Here is a 14,705-nt window from a genome sequence, read left to right on the forward strand (position 1 = left end):
ACTCCATACCAATTATGATAATTTTAATTAGTAGAGTAATTATACTAATTTAGAATGTTGCAATATATAAATGATTCACTTCTTTGTGTGGACATTTGTTTTTCAATTTTATTTTTTAAATTAGCAGTTGTGTTAAACGCTATTACAGTAAATTTGCCTAAGATCTATACACACACAAAAAAAAAAAATTAAACTAAATTTACACTTTATACTGTCGAATTCCTTCCTGTAACACTGTCTTCTTTTCCAGAAAGCTCTCAGTTTTCCCATCTCTCTGTTTTCGTTTCCAGAAACACTCTGTTTTTCCATTAACACTTCTTCCATTCCATCTTCTACATCTCTTCTTCTTCTTAAGAGATGTTTGTCCGTAAGGTTTTGTCGCGCGTGTCCACCACCTTTTCCCGGACCTCTTTTCTCTCTGCTTCCAAAACTCCCCAACACTTCTCCAATCACTTACATTCCCTCATTCACCAATCTCCCAACAAGGTAATCTTCCACACTTGCCCAAAGCAAATCCATTTCCCCTTTTTTAATTCTTAGGGTTTTTCCAGGGTTTTAGGGGCTTGCTCAAATTTTGATCTTTGACCCTTTTTAACGCTTATTGTTACTTCTACTGTTTTTTACAATTCGATTCCTTTCGTGGAGGTTCCATGTCTCAACATATATCGTAATTGGCTCGGTTTTTAAATAATCGATGTTCATGTTATTTTTTTAAATTTTTTTAAGGTTATGGTGGCTTGTGTTTCAGAAGTTCTTTTTTATCCATTATAAAGAGTAATCTAGTTGCTTTCAAATTAAATGTTCGACAAATTTTTATAAATGTCATTTAGAAAGAAAGAAACAATAGGATGAATGTCTTGTGTCATTTGTTGCTGTTGATTGTCCTGTTTAGCCAGGGTTTTAATAAGTTGCGGTGTATCTCATTCTTCTTTTATTTAGCTTGTTAATTTTCATTTGTGGTTTGATAGTATGAAGATTTTAAAAATTGTTTTCTCTTTTCTGGAAATTTATTGGTTGACAATTTTTTATTAAGTCATTCTTTGGTCAATTTAAAAAGAAAAAGTCATGGTAAAGGTGTATGGACTGATTTTTACATTGTCATCCACTTATAGAATACTCATATATGGCAAGTGCATAGACTTTCACAAAAGTTATTTCCATAGTCATTCCAATGTTGATTTTTTATTGGTTACCAGTGGAACCTTTTTATACCTGCAAGGCCTAGAAATTGAACTTATAAGTGTAACTTCTTTATTTTTTGATGTAGAAGCACTACTTGAGCTTTTTTCTTATAATATTTTTCCCTCTTATTCTTGATCATTGTAATTTTCTTAAAATATTTTCTGAAGGATAAGTTGTTTTAAATTCCTTTCATATATGAAGGATTAATAATTCCTTCAATTTTTTTTATTGTTTTTTGTGAAAGATATGATGAAAATTGATCATGTGGTCATTGTCATTTTTTATTGATTGAATTCTAGTTAGGCATTTTAAAAATCATATATACTTTCTAATGTTCCAGTTGATTCCTGTTCAAGTCAATTTGTCACTGCTACGGATAAGTTCATCATCAACTCCAAGATGTGGGTTTTCTTCATCAGCTTCAAGTGAAACTAATGACAAGGAAAAAGGGAAGAATATAGATATTGAAGATTCTACAAATGATAACCCTGATAAAGCAAACGAAAAGGCCAATAATTTTGAACAGGCCGGACAAGCTAAATCTGCAAATAAAACAGAGGAATCAAGTTCTATTTTGGATTCTCAATCTCAAAGTGTAAAAGGAAGGAGGAGAGGTTTCAAACGAACAGCATTTTCTGATTCTGATTCTGATTCAGATTCAGAGAATGAATATCTATCCAAGGATGATTTGATTAAACTTGTGGCTGAGAAAGAAGAACTTTTGAAGTTAAAGCACAAGGAGATTGAACAAATGCAGGATAAAGTTTTGCGTACATATGCAGATATGGAGAATATCATGGAAAGGACACGACGTGAATCAGAGAATTCGAAAAAGTTTGCTGTACAGGTTTATGACTGAAACCTTTTGTCCCAAATAATTTCCTCTTCAACTGAGTGCTGAGTGGTTTAAATATGATGTAGAACTTTGCAAAGAGTTTACTAGATGTTGCGGACAATTTGGGAAGAGCTTCCTCAGTTGTAAAAGAAAGTTTTTCAAAAATTGATACACCTAGTGACTCTGATGAAGCGGTAAAACTTCTGAAAACACTTCTGCAAGGTGTTGAAATGACCGAGAAACAATTATCAGAGGTAGAATGTTCTATTTTATGCTGTATCTATTTGAATTCAAAAGTCACAGCCAATCTATTGTTCAATGTTTTCTTTCTTCTCATTTTTATAATTGAGGTTTATTCCCGTTTCTTTTCAGATGTCTCATTAGTTCCTCATTTAAATACTTTTTGTTTGGTGATGATAGTGGAATGATAGTTAATTGGGTGATGTGAGGGTGACAGTAATTTGGTGGGACTAAGTGAGGAGGCTTTGGACTAAAGTTGGTGGTCTTGGTTCAAATTCTGTGAGATTAGGGGCTTGTTTTTTGTTTTGGTTTCGAATGGCCTATTTTATTTTAAAAGTCATAATCATGTTGGAAATCATTTTCTTATTCTAATTTGTTTAATTATTTTGTGAATCACTGTATCAAAAAATAGCTGTGTATTGAAACTCTGGAAGCACTTCATTCATTTAATGGTCACTAGATTGGAAATAGGATATTTAGTTTAGTTGCTGAATTTTCATCGAGTTGATGGGTATCTAATAACTAGAGAATTTGGGCAAGAACTTTATCACCTTCCCGTGCCATCTAATCAACCAAGTGCGAAATAACACGTTGACTCTATATGGTGTGGGGTTGAATAGAGTTCAAAGCTTCACAAATGCTCGGAAAACAAAGTGATAAGAACACCGAATATTTTGACTCTAAACCACTTCCAGCTTTCACAAGTATTCTTTAAACAGCCACTCCTACCTACAAATAAAGTTTGATAATGGTTCTAGGAAAAACTCTCTTACAAACTTGTTTGATAGAGAACTAACCTTACTAGGTGAAGGGTATATGGCAATATGTTTTTCTCAAAGACTAGATGGTCTAGTTAACAGTCTAGCTGATACTACTCTATATTCTTATGGGATTTATGAAGACTATTTTTGCATGCAAATTTTGTAGTTTTTGTGTTTGTGGTCTTTGGTCTTTTATAGGCTTCTTTAAAGTATCTGTTGAAGAATTTGTTCAATATTTGATTGTTTATTGATGCAAATCTTATTGCGATCTTTGATTGCTAATTTTTCGTGTTGTCCAATACTCTGCTTCGCTAATCTTTTGATTTGACGACATTTGTTATAAACATAAGAGATATTATATTTGGACCAGCAAAAGAACCCTTAGTAGATGAACCATGTTAGATTAAAACATATGAAGACATTCTTAATGATTTGGTTTTAGATTTTTAAAATTACTATGGGTCCTTTCAAATTATAATGCATTGGATGCCAAATTTAATAAGATAAATATGTTGATAAGTCTGGTTAAGATTTTTATTGATTGAATTTATTTGTTACACTTTTGCATGTAGGGGCATCCTATAGATTTTAGACTTCATCTAACAGTTTGAGAATTCTTATTTTATACGCATAGATGGTAGGATAGTCTGCTGTTCTTGAACATAGAAAGTCAATTTATTTGAAGTTCTATTATTGTTTTAGTTTAATGATGATATGCATTTCTTATTACTCAAAACATATTTTAATTAGCTATTAGTAATTCAAAACTTAATATTATTTATTATAGTGAAAACACTTAAGTGTATGGATCATCCACTATGTCTGTCTAGAGCGTTTTAGACTAGACTAACCGGAATTAACCAAATGTTTTCTTACACAAGTTATGACTTTCAAGAATATTATAAGATGTTTTTGCCTCTTTTATTATTATGAGTTTGAAATAATAAATCTTTGACGACTGCGAATTGCTTCAGGCTTCAGCCTAGTGTAAAGCTAACTGCTAGTGCTTACAGGTACTTAAAAAGTTTGGCGTAGAAAAATTTGATCCTACGAATGAGCCCTTTGATCCACACAGACATAATGCCGTCTTTCAAATCCCTGATGGTTCTAAGCCTCCAGGAACCGTTGCAGCTGTTCTGAAGGTAATTTGCATAATTTTTAGTAAGGACTATGATTTGCTTTTTTTCCTATTTTATAATTTCATTTAGACCCTTATAACTGTTTAGATCCTTAAAACTGTTGGTACGAAGTGTTATTTTGGATGTATGAAGCATGGGTACTAAAAGGTTATTGACATATCTGTTCATTCATATTTGATACTATTACTTCTATTATTATGCCACATTTCTGTTTGTTATGTTTTTGTATCTTTTCTATTCGAAAAATCTGAGATAGAAATCAATGTCATGTTCTCATTTCAGACCCTTCACTTCCTAGAGAAGCATTTTCTCACTATTGCAATCGTATGGCATAGCTACTTTAATCCTTTTCAAATGAGTTAGAAAAAAATATGAACTGCGCAAGTCCAGTGACAGTGCATGAATAAATTTAATTTTTTTACAGATATAAGGTTATTTATTTAATATATTTTACCATAATATATGTATTTTTTGTTCAAATAATCGTTTTGGTTACGGGAGGAGCTAGAAACTCTTTTTTAACGTGCTTTCTATTATTGGATTGATTTCTTGTTGACTGTTGGTTACATTAAATAGCTCTAGTACACTAGAGGGTTTCAAGGTCTGATTTGATTTTATCGATGTTTTAAGGCAAATTTGATGTTTTTTAAAGCTAAAGTCGTATGATAGTTTCCATTTTTGAACCAGAATTTAATGTTTGCATGTCTGGTTTGTTTTTTTATTGGGCTGTTTGCTTATTTACGGAAACTGAAAAGATGAGTATAAAAGCTATCTATCTTATGGTTGTGTTTGCAGGCAGGATACATGCTTTATGATCGTGTCATTCGCCCAGCGGAAGTTGGTGTGACGCAAGTGAAGGAAGATTAGGGTTCATAGAAGTGATTCTTTCCTTCGCACTACTATTTTTCATCCCTTTCACAAGCCCTGCAATTTACATTTTCCAACTAGTTAACAATTTTTTGTCATAAAAAAGTGGCAAAATATCATGACATTTTTTAACAATTTGTTGTTCATTAGAGCAATTTTGTCATTAATATAGATTTTGATAATGTTTGGTGAGGTCAACATACAAATTTGTACAACAAATATTCCGAACATGTATCATAAATTAATTGTCATATCAATTACTTAACACAAATAGTATTAACATGGTATAAAATGATATTCACTTCGTTATATTAAATTAGAAAATTTAAAATTGTTAATTAAAATATTTAGAAAAAAAAAACTCTTGAGGACTAAATAATTGACAACACTGTAGTCATGGCATAGTCGCAAACTCTTTCGGTGCAGGTAACTGTTTCTTTCTGTACCTTCCTTTTTTCTTCCTGTACCCTATAGATGAGACAAAACTACAGATTTACCCTTGTACTTTTTTGTTTGTCCAACCCTATCCCAGCAATGGCGAACCACTCCTCCACAATCTGCGTCTTTACAAAGACAAAAGAAACAACTAATGAAATTCATCTCAAACACTTTTGGAGCATCACCTCATACATATTTATAGTAAAATTCAAATTCAAAAGTTATCCAGTTAAAATGATTTAGAGTATTTATTAGAGAAATACTCCAGGGCTTCATCAAACTTGAAGGAATTGGAGGACCTTGGTTGCACCATTATTCACAAGGTGGATGCCCGTACTATGAGCGAACATCATCATCTTATAGCCAAATATTTTGATCGGATTGTCTTCAATTTCCCACTTTATGGAATTGTTTATCATGAGTAAGTAATCTACCAGATTCAGTCTTTTTTTTCCTTCTATCAATGAAGAGTTTTTATCATACTAAAATACTTGGGCTACTCTAACTCATACGCAGAATTTACAAACATAAGCATGTTCATTAGCATGTTATGGTTTTTGTTTAACAATAGAGCATAATGAATTTGTACCGAATTTTACAACATATGCTTTCATGTTCCTCAAACCCCCCCTTTGTATCCTTTGTTTTCTCCTGCCAGAGATTTCAGTAAGCTGTTATATATAATAAAAATGAAAAACATTTATGATTACAAATTTTGATGTATCTATGTTCAACTCAGTCTTCACAGGATTTTGGTGTCTGGATTTTTCAAGAATGCAAGAAAGATGGTCACCCAAAATGGAGAAGTTCTTGTGACACAAAAAAGAGCTCAATTGATGAAACTTTTCAGTTTGGCTTTCAAAGAAAAATTGCTATTTTTTGGGTCGATTCCTTTTAATGAAGAGGACTATCCTGGTTACGTTAATAAGAAAGGACATGGAAAGAATGCGACGAAACGTTTCCAATTGGTGATTCTAGAACCTTCAAATTTCTGCGTGATGTGGATTTTCCAGATCTTGGAGTTTAAAAAGTTTCGATTTGATCAAGAAATTAACTTGTTGCAGATATCTATTTTGTCATGTTTTAGTAAGTTGTTCGAACTCATCCTTTTGAAAATATATATTAGGTATGTGTTAAGTCCAAAACAATGTTGATGGACAAAGTAGGTTTCTGTCGTTTATTTGTCTAGTTAATTAATTATTCTGTTGGTTATTATTTTTCCTTCCTTTTTTTTAGTTTAATGGTGAATACGTAGTATAATATAAAATGAAGTATGTTTAATCCATAAAATAGTTATGGATCTCGTTTTATAATTTTGGAAGAAAAATATAATGGAATGTTTTCTTTAAAACATTGAAATTGAAATTCAAAAGAAACAAAAACTATATAAAAATATGAAATTCAGAAGAGGAAATCAGCTACTGTAGGGTTTCGTAAATTTTACTTGCATCATATTTTTTGAATATATGAGCTTTAAAAGTTAATATAAAATTATATGTACAAAATATAAAGCTAATAAAATTATATGTTGTTCTGTTTATGTAAATATTCAAATTTTTACATCTAGTATATTTTTTTATATACATTTTTTGAAAGTGGCACTATCAATAAAAGATTATTTGACATGCTAACTAATAATATTTATTAATTGTGCCACGCGACAAGTGTTTGAAGGATGCGTTTCATTTTATACAGAATTATGGTTTATTTATATTTAGTATGAATTTTACTGCTGGAAAATCAAACTGTTTTACTTACCTGCAGATCAAGTGATGAAGTCACTTAAGATTTATATATTATATATTCATTTTATTTTAATCGATACGGATATCTAATGATTAATATTTTAAAAGTATTCACATTAATATAATATTCATTTTTATTTATATAAAATACAAAATATGGTTCGTATGACATTACTATATTCTTATTTAAGAATATACAAAGATTAACAATCACTCAACTAAATATATCATACAAGAATTTCAGCCAAATTTTGGGAAAAATAAAATAAATTAGGAGGATTCTATTGGTAAGTTGTCAACCCATCCATCCTTATTAATAAAAGATGCTAAAGAAAATTGTTCTATTTCTGAAGTATTTAGCTTTTTCATCCATGAAACACGATTTGAGGTATCAGCTCCTGGTCCTCCACAATCAACTTCAACATAAGTGATTCCACTCCTACAACAATTTAGTCATCACAAATTAATAAAAAAATGAAGAAATACTTAAAATATAAAATATCATTACATACCCAAAAACATCTTTTTTTAAAATTTATAAAACCATGGAATAATGACAACACTTTTTCATTTTCATAACAAGAGATGTAATATCCATTTAAACTTACTCATTGCCTGCATAATGCCAAGCACTCCATCCATGAGGAGTTACAATGGAAGAAAAATATGTTTTATGAAATATGACTCTTGAATAGGGTTGCCATGCTCTTCCTAAATTCACTTTACCATTCCCACCAAGGAAGCCTCCTTCAAATACAAAACCATCTGGATCATCTGATGAACTTCGTCCCTGAGCTGTCACAAACCCTGCAGAATCTGAAAATCTTCCCAATACATTTATCCTACAGTTCTGCAGATTATAAAAACACACAAAAAAAAAGAGAATGTTTTGAAAATTATCTACCTCAACCATATATGTAAAACGGATTTAAAAATAATTAATGTAATTTACCTCATAGTAAGATTGTCCACTGCCATATATAAAGTCCACTTCACCTTCAATGTAACAATCTTTGAAGTAATGACGTCCATATTGATCGTATAAAGTGTCTTGATAACCCAAAAAACTACAATTATAGAAGAAATATTTATCTCCATGCAGTCTTGCTGCATTTGCTGGTTCGATTTCGCTTCCCACAGGGTAATATTTGTATCTTTTAGTTACCACATTATACGAGTTCTGCAGATACATAACAATATATCAGAGCTATGAAAACTTTTGTTGTATAGTTTATTTATATGTTAATTAACCTTGAAAGTAATTCCACTTGCAATCACATTGGATGGTAAAGAAGTAAACGTGGCGCTATGGTTCATTGATATGTGGTCTGAGTAACTGATGGTTGTTGTCGAACTACCCTCTCCTTCTAAAATTATACATGGCTTTTCTTTCGGAATAGTAACCCTTTCTCTGCATAATTACAGTATGTGAATAACTAATATACATGATTATAAAAATGTCATGAGAGAAAAGAAGTTACAGTAAGATGTTTTTTCAACAAGGTAATTTCAACATTAATACAAGAAGGAAAAAAACTGAGATTGGATTCAAATATATTTCTTACATTATAGCCATATATACTATTAAACCTGACAAATTCTGTGGTAGTTCTTTAATTTGGATGTAACGAGTTTGAGTATTCATACTTATCAAAATCAGAAATGCAAAATCCTAAGTCAATTTAAGTGTAATGCAAGAATAATGCTTGATGAAAGTATGTACCAAATGTGCTTGGTTGTATTTTAAGCTTTTGATGATTAATTAATGTTTATAATTATTAAATTAGTTTGTTAGAAATAATGCTTAAAAATTAATTTATGAGTGATAATAATTTATATTATATTAAATATTAAATATTTCTATTCTTTAAATAACATAATAATAATAAAATTTAATTTTAAAAAAGGTGGGGTAGCAGGTCAATCCGTTTTGACTTAGCTTTGACCCTCCACTTTCACATATTATGAGTCAAAACGAATTTATGAGCTAATAATTCAATCCAAACCTACCAAATTTTGACAATCTAAACTTATGAGTCATGTTCTACTCTGTCAACCTTATGTAAGTTAATTGGTACGAGGTATATTGTCGGAGAGATTTTTCCACTATTTTTTCAGAATGGTGTCCTAATCTTATTAATTCAACGTAAAACCAATTTAAATTATGCCATGCATGAAACATTCATTGCTTTTTCATAACAGAATATGATTTGAACTTACATGTATAAGCCTGCTTGAATATGAATCTTGATCCATTTATCATTGTCGTTTTCTACAGAATCAATGGCCTCTTGAATTGTACTAAATGCTGCGTCCTCTTGTTTACCGACAATGATGGTTTGCGTAACATTGTTTCCACCACAGTCTGTGGCTTTACCAAGACAGAAGAAACAACTGATGAACAATATTAGAAGAAAACTCATAATTCTAGAAAACGATTACATGATAATGTTGAAACCATATAAACATCCCTTTTAATACAAACAAATGTGGTCAGTATCTCAAGTCTCTTTTTATGACTTAAAATATTTAATTCATTAATTGCTTACTCAAATTATTTCAAATATTTTAATTTAATTTCCCTCACAATTAATAACTTTCTTAATAAAATCTAACTATCACAGTGGTTTATGAAAGAAGAAAATGGATCAATAAATATGAGATGTTACAATACAATGTTAATTAAATACATTAATTATTTTATTCAATAAATATGGAAAGAAAGTCTACTAACTAAAAAAAAATAATATTTTAGTGGTAATAATCTTTTTTTAAATTAATGAGACTCTGTGAATTCTAGACGAACTTTGAAATTTATTTCATTATTTTATCAATTCTGAAATAATGTTAATTTCACTGTTTCAATCTTTCAACTAATCTTTACCATTATAACTTTCCATTAAATATTTACGCGGAGATCCTCTACATATTTATTTTTATATTTTTGATTTTTTCATTAAATTACACTAATTATTTTTCTAATTTTATTTTTTAAAAATTTGACTATATTTTTATTTGAACGTCTTTTTCAAACTTAACTACTTTTTTAAACTAAAATAATTATCTATAATAAAAGTATTATTTATAAAATAAATAAAAATTTATATATCATTATAAAAATTATTTATATTTACTTTCATAATTATAATAGTAGTTTTTTTTATCATAAAAAAGTTGAAAACACTTTTTTATACTATTATAAAAATTATTTATACTTATTTCTATAATTATAATAATAATAATTTTATTATTTTTATCATAAAAAAGTGAATGCAGACGCGCCAGAACAAGTGTTTCTACTAATTTTAATAAAATGTTTAATTATTTTCATTTTAGATTTATTTAATAACTTTATGTAACTTTTCATTTATATATAACATTTCAAAAATGATAAAAGGTTATATTTAAATCTATAATCTAGAATTTTAACTACCTGGTTCTTGATTTTTAAAACTAACTATTTTTTTATTTTCTTATATTTTCTTTCTGTTCTTTCTAGTTTTTAAGTTATTATTTGTCTTTTTTACCTTGAACAATTTCATCCGATAAATGACTTAGACTACACCAGGTCTATGTGATCAAAATTTGCACTTGGGTAAATTTCTTCTTTATTCTATTTTTTTTCCCTTTTTCTTATTCCATTTGTGAGTATTATCAGGGTTTTAAAGGTTCATTAAGTTGATAATTCTTTATTCTTATCGGTCTATTTTCTAGTTTGGACGTACTGATGCTGGAAAAGTAAACAACAGTCATATATAAAGAGAGCTAAACTAAATATATGATTTTTGTTTTGGACAATATTCTATGTACTAAAATTGTATATAGATACTTGAATGAGGAAATTTTGATATATATAGTGTGTGATTTCAAATAATGAGTATGTTATTTGAAACTTAATTGGGGTATTGAAAATACATTTGAACAATTAATGATAGTTTTGAGTGTTTGTATACATTGTTATTGATATTTAATAAGGGCTAGAAAGAATAAGTGAAATTGAATTGAAAATGACGTTAATCGCTCTGAGCATATTTATTAGAATACTTTTGGTAAATTGTTATCCCATCCATCCTAATTGGTAAAAGATCCAAAGGAAAATCCTTCCATTTATGAATGACTTAGTTTCTTTTTCCACGATACACACTTTGAAGTAAAATTCAATCTGCAACCTATCTGAGTATTTATTTTAAAAAAACTTGTTAGTATTTTAAAATCTCCGTAAATATTAAAAAAAATATAATTTTTATATTTTTAAAATAAAATTTAAATAAAATAATAAAAAGTATATAAAATTCAATATAAATTAAATTAAATATAAATTAATATTTAATTTTAATTAAATTTAAACTAATAAAATATAAAATAATTTTAAATTAAATTAAATTAAATTAAATATAAATTAAATTATCATTTTTATTTTTTGAACTATTGATTTACGTAATTGGAAGTAACCAACTAGGTTTACGGCGAAACCTAGAAATCGATCACTGATCCAATTGGAGTACCTCTACAGGATAGACCTCAACAGAAAACTGAAGAGTAACGGCAGCAAGTGATTGAGTTCAGTAGTTCCTCATATAAAATTATTGACTCTAGAGATATAGTAATATGGAGAAGACAAAATTGTTTCAAGCACCGACAGAACCGGAAGCACCCTTTGTTTCAAACAGAGGAGGTAACGAGTACTTACACGTTGGGTAATATAATATTTGCATGCAACCCGTTTATAAATGAGTATTAAAATACCCGCTACTTGCAACCTGTAGATAATAAATTCTCACGGATACTAACTATCCCTTGTGAATTTTATCTGTGAGTATCTTCTGACATGAGTTTTTTTGTCATCCCTAATTGTTGCAGATAAGATTATACTTATATTAACTTCATAATTTTAAGTAAGGTAAATTGAATAAACATTTATGACTAAACTTTTTCAAATAGTATTATTATTAATTTAAGGAAAATAACTACATTGACTTTTTTCATCATAAAAAAACACTTCATTAAATTAAAAAAATATATTGAAATAAAAAATAAATAAAGTTTAAATGTAAAGAACAAATTATTCATTAAGCAAGATTATTCATATTAAATACAAGTATATTTCTTTGTTGAGTTTACAAAGATTAAGAATGAGTCAAACCAATGTAGTTATTAAGATAATATTGGTAAGTTGTCAACCCATCCATCACTATTGATAAAAGATGCAAAAGAAAACTTATTCAAGTCCGAAGGACTTAGTTTCTTCATCCATGCAACACGCTTAGAAGTGTTAGCTCCTGGTCCCTTACAGTCAACTTCAGCATAAGTGGTCGTGCTCCTATAATAGTTTAACAAAAAAAATAATCAAACATATAAAAAAATCACTTAAAATATAAACCAAACTACTATTTTTTAATATAAATATGAATTTTGAAGGTTTTTTCTAAGGCCTTGTTCTTTTGAGTAGATTTGAGAGAATGAATTTGAGGGGATTTGAGAGGATTTGAAGATAATTTTTTTTGTCGTTTTTTTGAACGAATTTGAAGATAAATGAGAGTGAATTTGAAAATAAAATTTGTGAGAATTAGTATAGAATTTTATTGACATGACAAATTAAAAAAAAATATTTTCAAATTCACTCTCATTTATCTCCAAATTCGCTCAAAAAAACGACAAAAAAATTATCTTCAAATCCTCTCAAATCCCCTCCTCAGATGCATTCAAAAGAATAAGCTCTAAGAGACATATCTATTTAAACTTAAAAAATGTTTTTTTAACAATTTTTTTACAACAACACATTATATTTTATAATTAATAGTAACACGTAATCTATTATAAAAAATTTGTTAGAAAAATTTGTCAGTGATCCTTAAACTTACTCCTTTCCGACAGCTGACCAAGCATCCCATCCTTGAGGAGTTACAATGTCAGAAAAATATGTATTTTTAAATATGACTCTTGCATAGGGTTTCCATGCTCTTCCTAAATTCACTTTAACTTTACCAACAATGGAACCTCCTTCAAATACAAAACCACTGGGATCATCTGCTGACTCTCTTCCATTAGCTGTCACGAATCCTGCCAAATTTGGAACTCTCCCAACAACATTGATCAAACAGTTCTACAACATTAAAAAATGTTTCAGTATTTTATTTTGAACATAGATTTAAAACAAACTACTTTATGTAACTTACCTTATAATAAGATTGTCCGTTACCATATATAAAATCTGCATAACCCTGAATATAACAATCTTTAAAGACATGACGTCCCGTATGATCATATAGAGTGTCTTGATAACCTATAAAACTACAGTTATGGAAGAAATATTTATCTCCCAGTAGTCTTGCCGCATTTGCTGGTTCGGTTTTGCTTACCTCATCGTAAGATTTATATTTTGTTGTGGCCAAATTATACGAGTTCTGTAAATGCAACCCAATAGATTAGTAATAAAGAATATTGAAGAATCATGAAAATGGTTGTTCTATCATTTTATTTATATGTTCACCTTGAAAGTAATGCCACTTGCAAGCACATTGGCTGGGAAAGAAAGTAACGTAGCTTTATTGTTTAAGGACTGATGGTCGGAGTGACTAACGATTGTTTTTGGGGTACCCTCTCCTTCTAAAATAATGCATGGCTTGTTTATAGGTATAACAACACTTTCTCTGCACAGTTACAATCAAGGAAATAATTCAACATGCATCTTTATAAACGTAACATTTCAGCTATTTGGAAAACATAATATTAACGAGAGCCCAATTATATAAAAGATTTACAGCTCGAATTCAATTCAAAATCTTATAAAAATGAGTTCATAAGTTTTAAATCTTATATGATGTTCAATTTTAATCATTTTTATGTAATAGTTAGACTTTTATTTAAAATTTTAATTATTGTAATATTAGAACGAGTAGAAAAATGATGTTTGGATAGAAAAACATTCATTGTCAGAATCATATTGTTAAAATTGTAGACAGCTAGGATTTCTGTGTTTAAAATAGTAGACAACATAAGAATGGGAATATGGAGAATGTTTCTGATGTAGTCAAAACTTTTGAATATACTCGTTTGATAGTTCTATAATTTGGATTAAAAGAGTTTGAGTATTCATATCCTTATCAAAATTGGAAATTTTGCTATAAAAGAAATTTTGCTTGATCGTATAATGCATGAAACATTTCATAACAGAAGTCATGTTTGTTGATTAATCGTTTGATGTTATAAGAATATGATTTGAAGCGTACATGTACAAGCCTGCTTTTATGTGAATCTTTATCCATTGATCGTTGTTAATTCTTACAGAATCAATGGCAGCTTGAATTGTACTGAATGCTGCGTTCCCATCTTTACCGACAATGATGGTTTTTGTAACAATATTACCACCACAGTCTTTGGCTTTACCAAGACAAAAGAAACAACTAATAAACAATATGGGAAGAAGACTCATCGTTCTACAAAACAATTCCATAGTAAAGTATCTCTTGAATACTTTTTTTTTTCTGTAAACATAAAC

General features: G+C 29.1%; 2 protein-coding genes and 1 pseudogene across 2 annotated transcripts; 1 reads left to right on the forward strand and 2 right to left on the reverse strand.

Moving 5' to 3' along the window:
- The first annotated feature begins 152 nt into the window (after positions 1 to 152).
- Positions 153 to 6,677, forward strand: LOC124831219 (grpE protein homolog 2, mitochondrial-like). The gene is made up of 6 exons (XM_088095869.1): positions 153 to 486; positions 1,523 to 2,029; positions 2,104 to 2,271; positions 4,032 to 4,160; positions 4,953 to 5,883; positions 6,202 to 6,677. The coding sequence occupies exons 1-5, from the start codon at positions 358 to 360 to the stop codon at positions 5,022 to 5,024; spliced, it is 1,005 nt and encodes a 334-aa protein (XP_087951995.1). The 5' UTR covers positions 153 to 357; the 3' UTR covers positions 5,025 to 5,883; positions 6,202 to 6,677.
- An 800-nt stretch (positions 6,678 to 7,477) lies between these two features.
- On the reverse strand, positions 7,478 to 9,651 carry LOC124831220 (putative pectinesterase 52; annotated as a pseudogene).
- Positions 9,652 to 12,286: 2,635 nt separating this feature from the next.
- LOC148204697 (putative pectinesterase 10) lies at positions 12,287 to 14,666 on the reverse strand. Its single transcript, XM_088103331.1, has 5 exons — positions 14,437 to 14,666; positions 13,698 to 13,857; positions 13,384 to 13,611; positions 13,069 to 13,310; positions 12,287 to 12,527 (listed from the first exon to the last, which is right to left on the reverse strand). The coding sequence occupies exons 1-5, from the start codon at positions 14,658 to 14,660 to the stop codon at positions 12,362 to 12,364; spliced, it is 1,020 nt and encodes a 339-aa protein (XP_087959457.1). The 5' UTR covers positions 14,661 to 14,666; the 3' UTR covers positions 12,287 to 12,361.
- Positions 14,667 to 14,705: the final 39 nt, after the last annotated feature.

Source organism: Vigna umbellata, chromosome 1 (assembly GCF_029865625.1).
Source record: "Vigna umbellata cultivar VRB3 chromosome 1, Vumbellata_1.0, whole genome shotgun sequence".
In the NCBI taxonomy this organism is placed as follows: domain Eukaryota; kingdom Viridiplantae; phylum Streptophyta; class Magnoliopsida; order Fabales; family Fabaceae; genus Vigna; species Vigna umbellata.